General features: G+C 55.7%; 2 protein-coding genes across 5 annotated transcripts; one reads left to right on the plus strand and one right to left on the minus strand.

The window, feature by feature from the left end:
* Positions 1-5900: 5900 nt before the first annotated feature.
* Positions 5901-11061, plus strand: MAD2L2 (mitotic arrest deficient 2 like 2). Of its 3 annotated transcripts, none has more exons than XM_054579744.1 (10): positions 5901-5990; positions 6454-6552; positions 6702-6753; positions 6843-6961; positions 7987-8058; positions 8619-8719; positions 9481-9575; positions 9897-9970; positions 10411-10503; positions 10734-11061. In XM_054579744.1, the coding sequence occupies exons 3-10, from the start codon at positions 6714-6716 to the stop codon at positions 10773-10775; spliced, it is 636 nt and encodes a 211-aa protein (XP_054435719.1). In that variant the 5' UTR covers positions 5901-5990; positions 6454-6552; positions 6702-6713; the 3' UTR covers positions 10776-11061. The 3 variants fall into 3 exon arrangements, with proteins under 3 accessions (XP_054435719.1, XP_054435721.1, XP_054435720.1); XM_054579746.1 differs by lacking the exon at positions 5901-5990 and adding an exon at positions 6127-6231; XM_054579745.1 differs by lacking the exon at positions 5901-5990 and adding an exon at positions 6175-6289.
* Positions 11062-11182: 121 nt separating this feature from the next.
* On the minus strand, positions 11183-17948 carry FBXO6 (F-box protein 6). 2 transcript variants are annotated; one of them, XM_054579742.1, is made up of 6 exons: positions 17832-17948; positions 15457-15751; positions 13279-13405; positions 12698-12793; positions 11714-11849; positions 11183-11592 (listed from the first exon to the last, which is right to left on the minus strand). In XM_054579742.1, the coding sequence occupies exons 2-6, from the start codon at positions 15719-15721 to the stop codon at positions 11296-11298; spliced, it is 921 nt and encodes a 306-aa protein (XP_054435717.1). In that variant the 5' UTR covers positions 15722-15751; positions 17832-17948; the 3' UTR covers positions 11183-11295. The 2 variants fall into 2 exon arrangements, with proteins under 2 accessions (XP_054435717.1, XP_054435718.1); XM_054579743.1 differs by lacking the exon at positions 17832-17948 and adding an exon at positions 17143-17491.
* Between the last annotated feature and the right edge of the window lie 98 nt (positions 17949-18046).

Here is an 18046-nt window from a genome sequence, read left to right on the forward strand (position 1 = left end):
AGGCGCGTGGGACGGGCGGGGCGCGGGCAGCGGTGGCGCTTTAGGAGCGGCTCCGCCGGGAGCGGGCGACAAAGGGCCACGGCAGGGGTCCCTGGCGGACCCCAATAATGAATCGGAGCTGAGCGCTCAGCTGCTGCGGCGTCTGGCCCGGTAGGGGCCGGCCAGTCTCCAAAAGGATTATTCCGCTTAGGCTGTCAAATGGGACAGAAGAAATGCCCCGTGCGAGGAAGGCTGGACCCGGCACCGCTGAGCCTTTGTAGCCCCGAAAAGTATGTGAAGTGGGGGCAGGGATCTAGAAGAGCTCGCTCTTGGATGTAGGGGTATGGGGTCTTCAAAGCACTACCTGGTGAGACTCCTGGGAGCTGACGGCCGCACTAATGCCCTCCGCCCCTCAAAAGGAAGCAAGGCAGTTCTACCTACCCCCTCCCCCGCACCGCACACACCGTCCGCTTCTCGCCACGCCCCGTCCAAAGTCTGTCTGATGCTCCCAGCCCAGCCCTGCCGGGACAAAGCGAGTGGCTGGGGACTGGCTCATCCATCACTGCGCGGGGCGCCGTGTCTTGCCGACCCTGGGAGTCCCGGAATGCTGTGTTATGGGTCCCGCTGCCCCCGTAACTCACGGAGGGGTCGTCGGGGCCATGGGCGCTGAAAAGATCAAAAAGCGGTGGGGTGGAACTGGCGTGCGGGAAGCCACAGTCTTTCCATTTCTACTTTTTTGTTGTTGTTTTTTCTGTCTCCAGAATATGGCAAATTGTGGTTCAGAGGTTTAAGAGCTCTGCTTTGTAGTCAGGCCGAATACCTGGGTTCCTCTTCTGATAACATTCCTCGTCTCTTTGGGCAAGTCGCTAAACCTCTCTGAGCTCATTATTGCCCTTAATTCTTAGGGCTCAAGGGTTAAGTGCGAAAACCTTTGTAAAGAGATAATGTTTATAAGGCCCTGGACCCACAGAAAATGCTCTAGAAAAATCAACTGCTATTGTTATTGCAATGCCATCAACTTGATGGGCATCAGGGTGGACTGGTGAAAGGGCTGGGCTGCTTATTCACTCTAAGGTTTATTTTATTTTATTTTTAAAAGATTTTATTTATTTTTAGACAGAGGGGAAGGGAGGAAGAGAGGGAGAGAAACATCAATGTGTGCTTGCCTCTCACGCACCCCTTAATGGGGACCTAGCCTGCAACCCAGGCATGTGCCCTGAGTGGGAATCGAGCTGGTGACCCTTTGGTTCACAGGCTGGCAGTCAATCCACTGAGCCACACCAGCCAGGGCTTCACCGGAAGGTTTAAATCCCTTATCCCATAACCTATTGAGTACCTACTATATGCCAGCTCTGTTCTGGGCACTGGGGCTCCAGTAATGAACAACACAGACCAGACTCCCTGCTCTCGCGGAGCTTGCATCCCAGTGAAGGAGACAGAAGCAAGTGAACAAATATCTATGTAATATGTCCAGTGGTGACTATCTGCTATGAAAAAATAATAATAAAGAGCATTAAGGAGAGAAGATAGGAAGAGGAAGAGTTGTTTTACATAAGGTTCCTAGGAAAGGTTCCTTTGGTGAGGCAATTTCTTAGCAAAGAAAGTGAGGTAATGAAATGACTTAAGAACAAAAAAAAAAAAAAGAAGAAGAAGAAGAAGAAGAGACAAGAAAATGAGGTAATGAGCCACGTGGCTGTGAGAAGAGCGATGCAGGCAGAAGGAGGAACCGGTGCAAAGTACCGATACACATCACATCCGATGAATCTTGAAAATGTTATGCTAAGACATGAAAGCCAGATGTGAAAGACCACATATTATGTGACTGAGTTTATAGGAAACGTTCAGAATAGGGAAGTCCACAGAGATAGAAAGTAGACTAGTGGTTGCAAGGGCTGGAGCGAGGCAGACTGGGGAGTGACCGCTGATGTGTGTGCAGCTTTTCCTTTCTGGAGTGATGAAAATGTTCTGGAATTAGACAGTGGTGACAGGTGCCCAACTTTGGGACTATCCTGGAAACCAATGAATTGCACACTTTAAAAGGGTGAACTTTATGCTTTGTGAATTGCATCTGAATAAAGCAGTTATTTTTTAAAAGTTGAGCTGCTCTCAACTTTTTTTTTGGATCAAGGGTTTTTGCCCTGTGGACCCTTGGACCCCAGAATGACTTCAGAGGGCCTGGGCGCTCCTGAAATTGTGGAAGACATTCAGTGTCTCTGTGCATTTGGGCAGAGTCTCAGAGTCTAGGAAGAGATTCAGAAATTCAACCCTGGCTGAAGTATGGGGCGTGCCTGCTGTCACTGGGCTTTGGCTTGGGTCTGAGGTCAGCAGTGGACCCCAGGGCCTGGGACAGCCGTGCAGGTCAGGCCTCACACCAGAAGGCCAAATGAGGGAGGAGAGGAACTGTCTGCCTGCCGCAGCCCCTTGTTGAGGCATCTTGGGCCATGAAGATGCGTGTCTTCCCTTAGGGCACCTTGGGGGCTGCCTGCTGCCTAGGGAAATGAAAACGGGGTGGGGGCAGCGCACAGCTACGGGTGTTTTGGGTGGGGTTTTGAAAAGCATGCTGGCTGGTCCAGAGGGTTTGCTCTAGGGGCTTAGCAAGCATGTGCTGATTTTAGTATCATTGTCATAACAGCTGCTAATTGAGCATTTCTGTGCTAGGCATTGTGCACCTCAAATTTTACAAGCATTATTTCATTGACTCGCTCTCAACTCTATGGAATTTGTACTACTACTACCCCAGTTTACAGGTGAGGAAACAGGTTCAGAGAGCGAAGGGCTAAATTGCTGGTGCAGCGGCAGTGGTGGGCGAGGAACCGCAGGTGGGGCAGGCAAGCAGCCTGGGGGACATGGGGCACCGCAGTGAGCGAGCATCCCGCGTTCCTCGCTCCTTTTCCAAAGCGGCTCTTTTCTGCAGGCCTCGCCAAATCCCTGCCATCAGCGGTCTTTGCCCCTCACCTAGACGGTTAGGATTTGAGTGAGACAAGTGGTCATGAGCCACTGTCTGCCACTGTTTAGTTCCTCTGGTCTCTCACTCCCTCATTTCACACACTCTCATTGAGAACGTGGATGTGGCCAGGCACTGGCTGAGGTGCTGAACTAAAAGAAGGAATGAGACTGGGTCTCTGCTGAGTTGTCGTCTCAACTGGCTGGGTTCCTGAGCATTGGTATCTGTGGGATTGTGGCCAAGCTCTATATGGCCGACTCTGCGACTCCCCCACTTCCTTGTGTTTGGCGTCCTGGGACCCTTTGGCAGGGGCAGGAGCCGTGATTCAGCCTGTGATCAGCCTGATGGGAAGAGGAGGGGCTTTGAAAGCATCTCAGGGTCTGGACACTGTTACCTGTTGTCCTGCCCAGTTTAATCGCTGTGAGCTTGCTCAGTGAGTCACCAGGAACCCTCTTGGCCCATGCAGGCCTTAGTCTTTGCAAGGCCCTCCTTTGCAAGACGTTGTTGCACCTTGCCTTCTCTTTAATTTCAATATAAATGTCCCCTGGGAATGATCTTGTCTCTGTTCCCACTGCAGACCCTCGGGGACCTGCTCCAGTTGGCAAATAAAGCTCTTCCTCCTCCTCAACATCCATCCTTCCTTCTCAGACACCCTCCTACATATTGTCGTTATGGTGAAAAATATGCAAATAACTTTGAAAAACAGAAACAGTCTCCCAGCAAATGGGTATTCAAAAATGTAATAAATTAACCCCATAATGTCATCTGGGTCCCTCGACCATCCATCATGCTGACGTGATTAAGATATGAAAAGCCAGCTGCCGCAGAGCCCTGTGGGTGGAAGTGACAGATGAGTTTTCATAGCGCTCCCCAGCAGCCCCTGCCCCTGCCCTATCCCCAGCCTCTCGGCCCCTGTGGAACCCAAGGCCACTAGAGGTTTAGGGAACATCCATCCATCCTCTTCATTTCATGAATGAGGAGCGGAGGCCTTCGTGGAGTTAGGGGTCAGATCAGTTTGAATCCCTCATCTGTCTCCCACCTGCTTTCCTCTGTTTATGGCTGACTCTGAATACAAAGCCCCAAACCCAGCCATTTTTATCTATGGGTTTTGACAAGGTGGGTACCCCAGCGTCAAACAAGGGCTACTGGGACCTCAGTTTCCCAGTTGGAGAAATATAAGTGTTGGGTTGTAGGTCCTCCAAGGTGTCTCTGGAGTTCCTCTCGCTGTATGTCAGGAGGCCTTTGGGTGGCTTGTGCTGTGTCTCCTTAGGGCAGAGGGCTGGGGCTGTGGGCCCACGGAGGGGGGCCTGGCATGAGCCCCCATGCCACTCAGACTGCGCCCTGGAGGCCACCCTGCAGGAGTAGCTGGGCTCTGAGCTTTTCCACTCCAGGTTCCAGGACGCAGGGACGCTTTACAAGGAATTGCCTCTCTAAAACTGTCACTTCCTGTCACCAATTAAAAAGCTACTTGACTAGCCTCCAGAAAGAGGCAAAGAAGGATCCGCATTTCCCTAGTGGCCAAAGCATCACAATGATTACATCTCAAGGATCCAGGGACACCTTCTACGTGCCCATGAGCTCCTTGGCTGGCTCCGTGTGAAAGCGGTCCTCTCACGCATGGCACGATGGGGGCAGGACCTCCCTGTCCTGAGAAGAGTTGCTGCGCCCCAGATGCGCTGCCAGGTGCATCAACTGACATCAGTTATTCACCCTTTTGGGGTAAGCGGTGCAGTTTTATGAAATGCAGACTTTCTTTGGGAACATCCCAAACCGGGTGTAGTAATTCCCTCACTTCCTTGGGCATCAGGGCCCCTGGGGAGCCCTTAAAGGGCCAGTACCATGCTGTGCACTCTGGCTAAACTGGTAGGTCTGGGAGGCCAGGGTTTCCAGTGTTGAATGGGCTCCCCAGGGATTCTGATGCAGATTTCCAAGGACTCCTTTTGAGACCTGCTCTGCTGGCATTCCTAGCTTAATGGGCCAGGCTACACATTCTCTCCTTTGCCCCCACCCCATCGGAAGTGTGTAAATGAAGATTTGAAGGCTTCTGGGGTAAAGGGTCTCCCACATTCCCGGCTAGATCTGTGTACTCACAGATGGGTATGACTTCTGACAAGCCCTGGGAGGTCAGAGACAAGGCCCCTGGGCTTCTGGTTCTGACTTGGTTTTCGGTAACTCCACAGCCATTTCTCTGATCTTAATTTCCCCAACTGTAAAAGAAAGGGGCTGATAATAAGCCAAAGTCCTGAAGTCTGAATAGAAGTCAAACTGGGTTTGTATTTCAAATGTGTGATTTTGGCAAATTAGAGAACGTCTCTGTGCCTGCTTTACCATCTATAAAGTGAGGCTATAAAATGGGTGTTTAGCTCCTAGGGTTAATGGGAGAATTAAAGAGATCAGTGCTTGACAAACAAGTGCTCAATCCATGTTAGTAATTACTTTAATATTAATGTTTTCAGGGGCCCATGGGGCGGGGGGCAGGGAGGGGATCACTCCAGAGCTGTAAAGTGTAGTGGCAGAAGGCAGATCCGCGCGCCCCTCCCCCAATTGTGTGACATTTTACCTCACCTCTCTAAACCTCGTTGGTTAATTTGTAAGATGGGGACGAGAGTAACTCGCGTAGAATTGTTTTGAGAATTTAGTGACATCATCCATGGACACATTTAGTCCAGCGTCTGGCACACGACGAACCTTCACAAGGGCCAGCTATTGTTATAATGCAGGGGCCCGGGAGGTTTTATCTTCTTGGGAGGTAAAGCTAGGCCGTACAGGTTCCGGGTGGGGGTGGCGGCATCCCAGGTACACCCTCGTCCTCCCCCTCTCCCCGCCCCGAAGCCGGCGGATTCGCTTTCGGTTGGGCAGCTGAACCCGGGAACCGTGTTGCCGGAACTAGCAGTAGATGTCGCTGTCCATAGTTCCCAGCTGTGACCTCCATCTGGTCCGCACCAGCAGCACGTACTCACCCGCTTACTGCGCCTCCTAAAGTGAGAGAAATGCCCTGGGGAGGACGATCCGACGTGGAGACCAAAGTTGCCTTTTATCGTGCCCACTCAAAATTGAAAGGAGTCAGGTTGGCGCAATATTATCCCATTCGGGCCCTGGGTCTCTCCAGCTCCGAGGCCGGGCTCCGCCCCGCCAAGGCCCCGCCCCGCCAAGGCCCCGCCCCTGGGCGCCGCGGCTTCCGCCCCTGCTTCAGCCGCTGGGGGGAGTGGGCGTGGTCCGAAGCGCGCTCTAGGACCCGCCGCGGCGCCGCGGACGTCACGAAGCGGCGCCAGGGCCGCGCGGATTGAGCTGGAGGCGCAAGTGCCTAGGTCCGTGGTTCCCCGCGCGGGGGGCCGGGCCTCGAGCCGGGAACCAAGGCCAGAGCCGGTACCGAGGGAGGGGAGAGGGGCGGGATTCTCTCCGGGGAGGGGGCCGGCCGTGCAGGGGGTGGAGCCATATTCCAGCCTAGTTTCTGTTACCGCGTGTCCCGCTCTCCGCTCCCGGCCCTACACAGCCTGTGGTTACCTCTGCGGCCCTTTTTGCCCGCACAGCTCTGGCCTTTCCTATCACCCACCACGAGACATCGAGTGAAGTGCCAGTGAAAGGAAGCTGTTCGAGGCGCGGTTGATGCTCCGAGCTGTGACGCCAGTGTAGGGGTCGTTCCCAGCTGCCTTGATCCTGGGTTCTGGGGGGGTCCTGCCTCATTCCCCCCAGGCGGAAGGGAGGGGCGGTGGAGGCGGGCGGGCCCTGTGGCTGCCTGGACCTTTGGAACTAGCTCCCACTCCTGTCCCACCCTTAGGTGGCGGGAAGGATGACTACGCTTACGCGACAGGACCTCAACTTTGGCCAAGGTAGGGATGCTGGACCTTCCTACCCGGGGGCGAGGGAGGGCCTGGGCCAGCGGGCTTCCCTGAACACACCGGGTTCTCTACCCTCGCAGTGGTGGCCGACGTGCTCTGCGAGTTCCTGGAGGTGGCCGTGCACCTAATCCTCTACGTGCGCGAGGTCTACCCGGTGGGCATTTTCCAGAAGCGTAAGAAATACAACGTGCCTGTCCAGGTGAGCCCTCACAAACGGGCTGGAACCACTAGGGGTCACCTCCCTAATCGTAGAGTGGGTAGAGAGTGCATTTAAAAATTCATTTCCACCTTCAAGCCCAGCCCCTTTTCTCCAGCGGCGGGGCCTCGCTTCCCAGGTCCTGGCAGCTACTGGTAGCCACCGCCCCCCCCCCCCCCCCCCATTTCAGTGCTGGCTCCTACCCTCCCCTCGGAACTGGGAGTTATCCTCCAGCAGTTAGGGACCAGGCCTTCTGACTAGAGTTGCCCTTGGGGCATGATTGAAAAGAGTTCTTGAAGCAGCTGGTCAGTGGTTGGTTTGGGGGAGGGGATTCCTGCAAACCTCAGGCACCTTCTTCCTGCCCTCACCCTAATTGTAGGTTAAGGGGGAAACAAAGCACTATGCTACTCTATTCCCAGTCTCTAGAAGTGCCTGCCCCGCGGAAGGCACTCAGTAAACATTAGAATGAATGACTGAACACTGGAAAGTGGTGGAAGCTTAAAGGATGTGTGAGGGAAAGGGAGAGAACAGCACTTACTGAGCACTCACTACATGCATATCTTAATTATTGCTTTTTCTTTTGAGATCTTCACGGATGAAGTTTATTAAAGCTCAGAGAAGTAATTTGCCTGAGGCCACATAGCTCCTTAGTTCCAGATTTTTAACTTTTGAAAACTGATTACATTTCTGGATCCCCTCTCTGGAAAAAATACCCATATGCCCAAATACATACAATTTAGGGGTTTCTCAGACTCTGGAAGGGCCAAAGGACCCCACATTAGGGAAACCCTAATGCTATGTTAAGTGTTAATGTTGAGACTGAATTCTTATTTTCTAACTCATCCCCCTGTGTGGATGATTCTGAGTTCTTGGCCCCATGGTAGGAAGTTGGTCTCTTGGGTAGGACGCTCCAGGGAGCTCCTGGGCCTCCCTCCAAAGGGAGGCAGGGCCTAGGCTCCTGGAGGGGATGGTGGGTGTCACCTCGTCGGTGCTGTGGGCCTCACCAGCTGCTGTGGCATTGTGTGCAGATGTCCTGCCACCCGGAGCTGAACCAGTATATCCAGGACACACTGCACTGTGTCAAGCCACTCCTGGAGAAGGTGAGGCCACCAGGTCCCCCAGCCCACCCCACCCCCTGATATGGGATGAGGGATGCTGGGACCATGCAGGGTCCCCATGCCTCTTGCACTCAGAAGCCTGTTTCCTGCCCCTGGAGACCACCCGAGCCCAGGGACTGGTCCCAGCCCACGTGGGCCACGTGCAGGGTGTGCCTGGCCCAGGAGCTCTGGCTCGTGGGTGGTTCTATGAGTGGCGCCTCCCTGGGAGGGTTCTGTTCTTCGCACATCTGTTTCTCATCCCCCACCCTCAAGTTCTGTCTGGGCTTGGCCCCTTAGGGTTTTCCCCATCTATTTTGTCCTGTTCTCTGAGATGTCCTGGGGCCCCTAAGGGGACCAGGTAGTCTCCCCTCACCCCATACCACTCACGTCCGGGAGTGCCCACTTGAACTTCTCAGACATCTCCCCAGGCTCTTGGGGACCATCAGCCTAGAGGCCGAGCAGGGCTGTGAGAGCGCCCTTCCATTCCTTCCTTGGGCATGGCGGGGGCAGGTGGTGGTGGGTGGGGCACCCACTTCTGCAGTAGGGGATTCCTGTCCTTGCAGAATGATGTAGAGAAAGTGGTGGTGGTCATTTTGGACAAAGAGCACCGCCCAGTGGAGAAGTTCGTCTTTGAAATCACCCAGCCTCCGCTGCTGTCTATCAGGTGAGCGCCGCCCCGCTGTCGCCCTGCTGATGGTGTGAGGTCCCTCGGAATACGCCTCCTTCACCCCTTTAAGGCAGCGCCTAGTATCCTGGAGAAACGCAAAACGTGTGACCCTAACAGGCAGGCCCCCAAGTGGTCTTGGGATGTCACACAGGTTACATGGAGATTCTCCTGTGTCATACTGGGAAAGCCACAGCAATGGTGAATGGCTGGTCCCAGCCTCATCTTACATAGATGGAGACACTGAGGTCCAGACATGTGACATAAACTACCCAGGGTCCCCCACATGGTGGCAGAGCCAGGCCACAACCCAGTGCCCTAACTTCCCAGTCAAGTTGTGAAGTCCCTAGTCAATTAGAAGTTGACCTTGGGCAGGTATGTTAGCTGGTCAGCTACTGGCTTCCGGTGGTGAGGTCAGGACAATGAAATCTGTCCTGTATGGCCTTGGGCAAGCCCTTTCCCTTCAGGCTGGGGATCATGGTTCCCAGACTGGAGGGTCAGGGGGGATATTAGCATATAGGAACCACCTACAGGGGATCCCTTCCTCCCTTTCCCCTCCTCCTGACTTCATCAGTCTGGGCTGGGGCCCTGCACTAGTTTTAAACTCCCCAGATGATAGGTAGCAGGGCTCTCAGAAGCCAAAACTCTCAGAAGGACCAGAGGGGCCCTGGACCCATAGGGTTTGCATGCCAGGTTGACTGCTTGCTGGTGGAAGGCGGGCACCCGTGTGATGGAAGGCCTTCCTCTTCTCTCCTTCCCAGCTCAGACTCCCTGCTCTCTCATGTGGAGCAGCTTCTCCGAGCCTTCATCCTGAAGATCAGCGTGTGTGATGCTGTCCTGGACCACAACCCCCCAGGTGTGCTCACCTCCTACTGCCTCTTCCCTGGGTGTTTCCACGGCTCCCTTGGGTTGGTCTGTGTTCTCAAGTTCCTGTTTGGCTGCACTGAGCTTCGTCGCTTCCTTCCTGCCTTTAAGAACTCCTTTGAAAGTCCACTTCCTCCAGGAAGCTTCCCTGGTTGACTCCACCCTGGCTTCAGTCTGCCTGTTGGCTGTGTCTTCACGTTTGGTGTCCACTCTCATCTGTGGGGCTGCTGAGCTAGCTAGGGACATGGGAAGAAACGAGGCCGAGTGGCAGGCACGGTGTGGCCCAGGCTTGACCAAACGCTTGCCTCTTCAGGCTGTACTTTCACAGTCTTGGTGCACACGAGGGAAGCTGCCACACGCAACATGGAGAAGATCCAGGTCATCAAGGTGAGATGACAGTGGTCTGGGCCGCTGGGGAGACAGCTAGGAGGCTCTGAGGAGCCAATGCCACACTTCCAGGTGGGCGGGGGTGCTGCGCATGGCCACTGCACCTGCTGCATCGCTTATGACTGCGCCTAGCACCCAGTAGGTTCCCTTTGTGTGTTGGCTGTGCGGCCGCAGGCCTGCCGTTGGCTGCAACTGGGCACGTTGCACCCAAAGGTGGGGCCAGACGCTGGGGCCGCCGGCTCAGCGGAGGTTCTCCAGGGAGGGGGTCCTTGCCCACCAGCCTCAGGATTGGCACATGGGGCTTTTTAAGTTACTTCGGTCCCCAGCCCCGCTCCGACCTGCAGACTTGGTCTGTCCAGTGGAGGAGCCTGGGACCCTGCACTTCCCTAGCAGGCCACAGTCCAGCCCCCTTCCACTTCCTCCCCTCGGCCCCTCCCTAGGACTTCCCCTGGATCCTGGCAGATGAGCAGGATGTCCACATGCATGACCCCCGGCTGATACCCCTAAAAACCATGACATCAGACATTTTAAAGGTGAGCTGTGTGGGGACCGGGTACACTTTGTTTATGGTGCGCTAAGGCCTTGTGGACAAGGCCTGGGGGACAGTACCAGGGAGTGCTGGCGTGAGGCTCCTCCCATTTCCCCTGGGCCCTTAACTTCTTGCTGGGGCCACGCAATCTGACGCTTGGCAGAGAGCTGCCTGCAGCAGCTCATGAGCCGCCATACAGGTGCCCTGACGTGGCCGTTTGTTCCTGTCCATTAGATGCAGCTCTACGTGGAAGAACGAGCTCATAAAAGCAGCTGAGGGTGTGTCTGCCCCCCACCCCCCACAGATGCCACAACTGTCGGACTTTGGGGGCCCTCAGTCTAGGGCAGCGCTGTGGGGCCCTCCTGATTCCAAGTGCTCTTATTGCCTCTGTATGGACTGCCCGCCCTCCAGCCTGGGGCTGCTCAGGTCTGGTGGTCTTCATGGAGGAACCCCTCCCCCTGCAGAAGGGCAGGAAGGGTGCTGGGACCCGGATTCCTCAGCTTCCTGGGGTCTGGCCGGCCAACACTGTCTCAAATACTGTGCTGTGAGTTGTTTCAATAAAGGGCCCCAAGGGCTGGCCTGGGTTCTCACTGACTGGCGTGGGAGGGACAGAGGCAGCCAAACTCGCCGGGGGCGGGCTGCTTCTCTACCAAAGTGCCCGGGACCCCCACCCCCAACTCCCAGACCCAGGCCAGGCTGGTTCTACTGAAAACATTTATTATGACAAAATGGCAGAGCTACATTTAACAGAAAGCTGCAGCAGTGAGTTACCACCATCTGGTGGGTTCGCCCAAGGTTACAACTGTGGCAGGAGGTCCCGGGACTGGCCGGGACAGAGGACGAGTAAAGAGCTGTCTGGTGACAGACTGTCAGGAAGCGGGGAGGACAGGTCAGCACCCTCCTCCTGCCTGGGCCTGGGCCTGGGCTGAGCTGCGGAGGGCGCAGGGTTCCTGGTCGCCTTCGGGCTGATGATGATGCTGCTGTTGGTGACGCGGGGCCCGTACCAGCCCTCCCAGTACTGGGTGTCCTGGCCCCCGTGCTGGAAGAGGATGTGGCGGACGCCCGGAGGGTAATCTGAGAAGGTATGGGTGACCTGGAGGGAGGGGAGAAAAAGTGACCACCAGGACAGGGAGGGTAGGAGTTCCAGGTGCGAGAGCTGAGGGCGGTGCAGGCCCGGGGAGAAGTGGATGGCAGGCGAGCGGTGGAGGCCTCACCTCTGTCCACGCAGCGTCGTTCCACTGAGGGATGGTCACAGGCGAGGGCTCGAAGGAGGCTAAGGGGATGTAGTCGGCTGAGACCAGCTGTACGCGTATCTTGTAGGTGCAGCCGCAGTCTGCTCTAGCGGCGAACCTAGGCGAGGGCAGGGCTCAGGACTGTGCACTCCAGGACTGCACCCCAAGACACAGGGCGGCCCTGGCGTGGGCTGCAAATTGGAGTTCTTGCATGCCACTTCCTTGTATAGCCCGTGAGGCCCGCCTTCAGGGCCCCCCGGGCCCCGGGAAGCAGTCTGTCTGGGCTGGGCCTCGGTTACTCTGTCTGAGAAAAGGGCAACCCTTTTGGGTATTTCAGAGAAGAGTTCACCTTAAAAAGCAAAGCACAGAGATAAAGGCTCAGGCTGTCAGAGCTGTGTCCCCTGTGCATTGCAGCGGGCCGGGCTGTGGACTCTGGGAGAATGAGGGAGGGGTGGCACAGCGCTACCCCTCTGCTCAGCCCTGCTGGTCCCGCCCAAGCCCCTGCAGCTCTGCACACCCCTCCCCCCTCAGAGTGGTGGCCCAGGACGGGGTCCTGCTTCTGCCATGGGCTGTGCAGCTTTGTACAGAGAAGGAAGCTGAGAGAGCTGTGGGTTACACAGTGACAAGGGGCAGGGGAGGCAGGTAAGAAGGCACGTGAGTGCTGCGATGTCCAGGACAGCTGGGTCTTGGTTGTCTGTTGCTCTAGTGCCTGTTTGTGACATCTCACCTGCAGGCCTCAGTCTCCCCATCTTTAAGGTGAGGTCAATGTCTACTGCTGGCAGAGGGTGGTGGGGAGGCCTGAAGGTGCTACTGGATGAGCAAGTGCCAGGTCTGTCGATGGGGAGGGGGGTGGCCTGGCTTTGTGGCGGCCCTTGCTCTAGGGCACTGCTGGGCACAGAGTGGGCACCCCCTCCAGGGGTTCTCAGGAGGGCGGAGGCTGCACAGTGGGGCCCTGGCCACACTCACCAGTCCGTAACCACAATGTCGGGCCGGAACTCGTCCATTAGCTCCTCCCAGTAGCCCTCGGCTTTGAGGTCCACCAGCTGGGACTTGAGGCACAATCTGGAGGACAGAAGGCAAGGCTTGCATTCCCAGGTGTGCTCTGCATGAGCCGGACCCAGGTGGTGGTTCGGGGGACCCAGCAGTGTCCCCTGGCCGGTGCCGACTCTGGCTCCTATCTCGGCCTAGGCCCGTAAGCAACATGCAGGGAGTTGGACCCCTTTGCGCCTAGGCAGCATCTGATCCCAGTCCCTGGGGCCAGTCTGCCAGGGCCCCAAGGAATTCACACTTCTAGGTTAGGGACCCCTGCAGACACCCTGACAGCCTAGCTGCCCCGCAGCTCCCAGCCTCCTTATATTGGTTTCCACCCCTGCACCCGCCCCCCACTCCCCGTCAGAATTTGCTTCTGCCCCAGGAGGCAGGAGACTCTGAGCTGGTGGTGGGACCACATCCCCTGAGCTTCGCAGAGGCCCTGTGCAGGTGGGCCTGCAACTGGGAAAAAGGTGTCTTGACCCTCTCCCCGCGACGCTGGGTTCAGTTTGTCTTACTCATAGGATGTGACGAAGTACTTCCTGACTTTGGAGTCATGAAAGTCTGTCCCATGGGCTCCAGGTAAGCTCTCCACCTTCCACTGGTCACCCCCATTGTGGTCGATACGCCAGTGTGCCATACCCTCTAGGAGAGACGGAAGCTGGGTAAATGTGAATGTGCAGCTTGACCCTCCCCATTTGGTCCTGGGAGGGAGGCTGAAATGCGGGGCTTGCTCATGTTGCAGATCCCCAGGTATGTGCCCCACCTGCGCCTCGCAACACCCCCGCAGAGCTCAGCGCCTCCTACCCACTCCCACCTGTATCACCTCTGATCTGGGACCCCCTCCCTCCTTCTTTGTCCCTGACTAGCTTGACTCCTGCGGTGAAGCTGGGGGAAAACCCCACCTTTCCTCACTTCCTTGTTGCCAAGGGTCTCTGGGAAATACCCAAGTTATAGTTCTCAGAAAAGTACTTTCACTCTTTTAACTGTTGATGACCCTTTTTTTAATTAAAGATTTATTTACTTTTAGAGAGACGGGAAAGGGAGGAGGAAGAGAGGGAGAGAAACGTTGGTGGGTTGCCTCTCGCGAGTCCACAGCTGGCCCCCAACCCAGGCAGGTGCCCTGACTGGGAGTCAAACCACTTTTTGGTTCACAGGCCGGCATTCAAGCAACTGAGCCTCACCAGCCAGGGTGGTACTTTCATTCTTAATGACTAATGTGCATATGTCCCAATGGGACAACTGACGTTGCCCCCAACATTGTAACACCGCTGAGATCTGAGGGGGCGTGAGGACCATTTACAGGTTTGTTGGTGGGTCCCAGGAAACCTCTGCCCTGGGTGGGAGGGACAACAGGGAGAACAGTCATCCTCGGGGTTGGTGGTGTGCAGTGACCCCCTATTTGTGGACAGAGTCCCACCACGTTGGGTCAGCAGGTTCCGGTCTCCCTCTTCAGACAGAGCGGAGAAGCCCTTAGACAAGAAGCCCTCCCCAAGGCTTTCCAGAACAACTGCCAGGGAGCTTTTTCCAAATTACTTCCTTGCTTCCTCTACGAGGAGCCCACACCTATTATCCAGGTGCCCAGGGTCTCCCCAGGGGAAAGCTGGCCGGGCACTACAGATGTCCAGGAGCTGGGCTGCGCTGAGCGTAGGCCCAAGGAAGGATCTAAGCAAGGCTGCACTGACCACTGCTGGGCCGAGGGCACAGGGCAAGGCTGCAGGTTAGCTCTATGGGGCTGTGTGAGCTGAGCCAGTGGCCTGGCTGGGCAGCTTCTGAGAGGAACCTGGGGGAGACGGAGAGATCTAATTATCTGGGGTGCCGACTGCAGGGCTTCTTAGAGGGGCCCGAGGGCCTTCAGCAGCTGGGCGTTTCTGGACCTTCAGTCAAGACACTCACCTTGCTTGGGGCCTAATGTTCCCGTCTATACAGTGCAGCTAACCTGCCTTATTTGGCCAACTGCTGGGATCCACATGAGGATAAAGAGGGGAAACAGACATAAGAGGGATGCTAAGTATACAGACAATGCCTCTTAATCATTTCCTGCTGTAGCCCCAGTAAGGAGCAAGGTGCCTGGTATATGGTAGGTGCTGCACAAAAGAAAAACCTGGCGAATACAAGAGAGCACGCGCTAAACAGGGGCCTCAAATTATGTGACTGCAGTCACCTCTGAAAACCATCATTTTCTTCATTTGTATACTTGGGATAATGGGAGGGTAGTCACGCTTGGGGAAGAGCTCTGGCTAGTGGCTGGCATGGAAGCAGCCCTCTGCACACGTTAGGCAGCTTGGACTGCGCTGAAGGGGCAAAGATGGACCTGCAGTTTGTTCATTCAAAAAAATGCTTACTGAGCACCTGCTGTGTGAAGGTACCATTGTGGACGCTGGATGTAGAGAGGGAAGCATGATCCATGAGGCCCCTGGAACTTGAAGTTTGTGGCAAAGGAAAAAAACAAACAAACCACGAGCTAAAAAGGTGATCCTAGGTTATGAAAAGTTCTCTGAGGGTCCTAAATAGAGGGGGACAGGGGAGAGGTAGGGAACTGCTTAGATGGACCAGGGCAGGTCCCTGAACTGAGACCTCAAGAATAAGGGGGAACCAAGGGAACACGATGGGTGTTAGTTTCTGTGAGAACATTCCAGGTAGTGTGGGCATAGCAAGTGCAAAGGCCCTGAGGCTCTGAAAAGGAAGCAGCCCACCTTCAGCATATGGGTTGCGGAGGAGGTTCCTGCGGAGGCTGCATAAAAAATAGAAGATCTTCCAGTTGGCCACAGGCTGGTCCCAGTCCTCAGTGATAAAGCCGTCCCGCAGGCTCTTGCGCTTCCAGAGGGTCACGACATCGATGAGGTCGCGCCAGAAGCTGCAGACCGGGCGGCAGCGCAGCAGCAGCTGGCGGGCGGGCACGTGCGTGAATACCTCCAGCAGGATGTTCTCAGGCAGCTCGTTGATGCTGACCAGAGCCATAGCTGGGGTGGGGGCAGGGTGCACTCAGGCCTGTTGGGGGCAAGGGTAGTTTTGAGCGCTGACCAAGGAGATGGCCTCAGATCCCCAGGGTTCTGCACCAGGGACTCCTAATCCTGCTTCTGTTGTAAAATGGGCGGTTAAGGCTTGAAGTGCTGGAGTATCCTTCCAGTACGTCGTAGGCTCTCAAAATACAGACTGATTTTTAAAAATTGATCGAGAGAGAAACATCAGTTTGCTGTTCCACTTCCTTATGCATTCACTGGTTACTTCTTATATGTGCTCTGACCCGGTATGGGGGATGGAACCCACAACCTTGGTGTATCCAGACATTAACCAACTGAGATACCTGGCCAGAGCCGGCCCAATTTTTTAACATGCCTCCCTCTCCCCAGTTAAAAAAATAATTGCTTCATTTTAAGTTGGTGCACAGTAAGATTCTGCCAAGGCCACACTGCTGTCTGCAAGCTCTCTAAGGGTTTATGGTGATATTTTAGTGCCGTGAATTCACTGTTATCAAATCTTTATGTGTGTCAAAACTTGATTAAGTGGTGGGGCTAGTACTGAGTAACAAATTGCTTACTTTGGCCTGGAAACCAGATGTGATAAAACACCCAAATGTACGCCCCGCCTCCCTTCTGGGGTGTGGTAGGCCAGAGCAGTCTGAAAGGTCCCTGACTAACTGTGAAGCTGTGAAAAGGAGGTGTTAACTCCCAGCCTCAGAAGGGGCCAGAACAGCTAGGTTAAAGCATTTGGCACAGGACGTTGTAGGAAAATCAAAACTAAAACCAAACCAAACCAAAGTACGTAGTTGTAAAGCTGCCTGCTGTTAGGAAGGCTTTCCTCCCTTCATATCTAAATTACACAAGGCTTTTGACCCCCAGCGGCCTGAACCTTGCCTGGGGGTCTGGTGATGCAGACATCTAAGCAGGTCCCCCAGGGGGATGGAGGGTGGTTTCTCCACCCACACCCAGGGGCACCGGCAAGACTTCTCATTTTCCACAGAGACTGGGACAAAGAGGCAGTTCAGGGTCTTCTCTAAGCTACTGGGGGGTGAGGGGGGTGGGTGTACACCCTGGCTCCTGCCCAGGGAAGAGCATTTTAGCATGGCAGAGAAAAAAACATATATAAGGCACTTGGACATTATGAAAAATATTATGATGAAAAAAACTCTTACATGGCCAGGTCTTCTCATTTTTCAGGAGGAACTGTGAACTTAAAAAAAAAACACAACCAAACCAAAAACCTGCGAATTTTACAACATGGGCAACTTCTAAAAGCACTGTCTAGGGGCTAGACACCCCTGAGGGGTGTCCAACCTTTTGGCGTCTCTGGGCCACACATTAAAACCACAAACACTGATGAGTTAAAAAAAAAAAAAAGGTTTTAAGTAAAGTTACGGTTTTGTGTTGGGCCGCACTTACAGCTATCCTGGGCTGCGGTGCGGCCCGCAGGCTTTGGTGAGAGTCGCTGGGCTCTGAGTTAGGGAGGAGCAACTCCTTCCTTGGGCATCCGAACTCCGGGTTTTGGCTCTGGTCGCCTGTTATTACTCCCCATACCCTTCGTTTCTGTCCTTCCTCGGCCTCTCGTGCAGCCTGACTGTGCGGTGCTGGTGGGGCGCAGGGAGGGAAGCCCATCCTGGGGCACTCACGCCTGCCCGAAGAAGCCACCTCGCACTTGCTGGGCTTCCCACGTGCCCGGCACGGTGTCACGCACCGGCCTTCTCTCCATGGACGCTCCCAACGACTCCTCTTTGCACTCTCGAAAGCAGAAACCGAGGCTTGGGAAAGCCAGGCACTTGTTCCAGGCCCCGCGGGCGTGGGAGTGCCGGTTGGTGCCAGTTCGTCACCCGCGAGGTGTGGCCCGGAGGTTTGGCATGTTTTGGGGCGGCCCGCCCGCCAGGGCGGATCGGAGTCAGGACCGGGCGACACCGGATTGCGCGCAGCGCTCGACCACACCCGAGACACTAGCCTCAGCCCCGCTCCCCGCCGGAACTGCTCTCCTCCCCCCGCCCCCTCCCCCGCCTTGGTCTCCGGAGTCGCTCCAGTCCCGCGCTAGACAGCGTCCGCGGGGAATGCCCCAGGTCGTCCACTTCCCGGCGCTGGACACTCACCCTTTGCCACTCCCGTCGCCCCCTCGCCTGTCCTCCAGCTGGGCCGAGAGCTGGGGACGGGCGCAGAACGCGCCGGCGAAACAGCGACCCCGTGATAGGCGGAGCCTGTGTCCCCGTAGCTCTGCCTGTTCTCGGCGCGCCCCGCCCCGCGTGACGCCACTCAACGCCCCGCCCCCGCGCCAGGACCTGTGGGCATTGACCTCGGCCGCGCGCGG

This window comes from Pteronotus mesoamericanus, unplaced genomic scaffold (genome assembly GCF_021234165.1).
Source record: "Pteronotus mesoamericanus isolate MK-2021 breed Mesoamerican mustached bat unplaced genomic scaffold, CSHL_Meso_final contig_557, whole genome shotgun sequence".
Taxonomy (NCBI): Eukaryota; Metazoa; Chordata; class Mammalia; order Chiroptera; family Mormoopidae; genus Pteronotus; species Pteronotus mesoamericanus.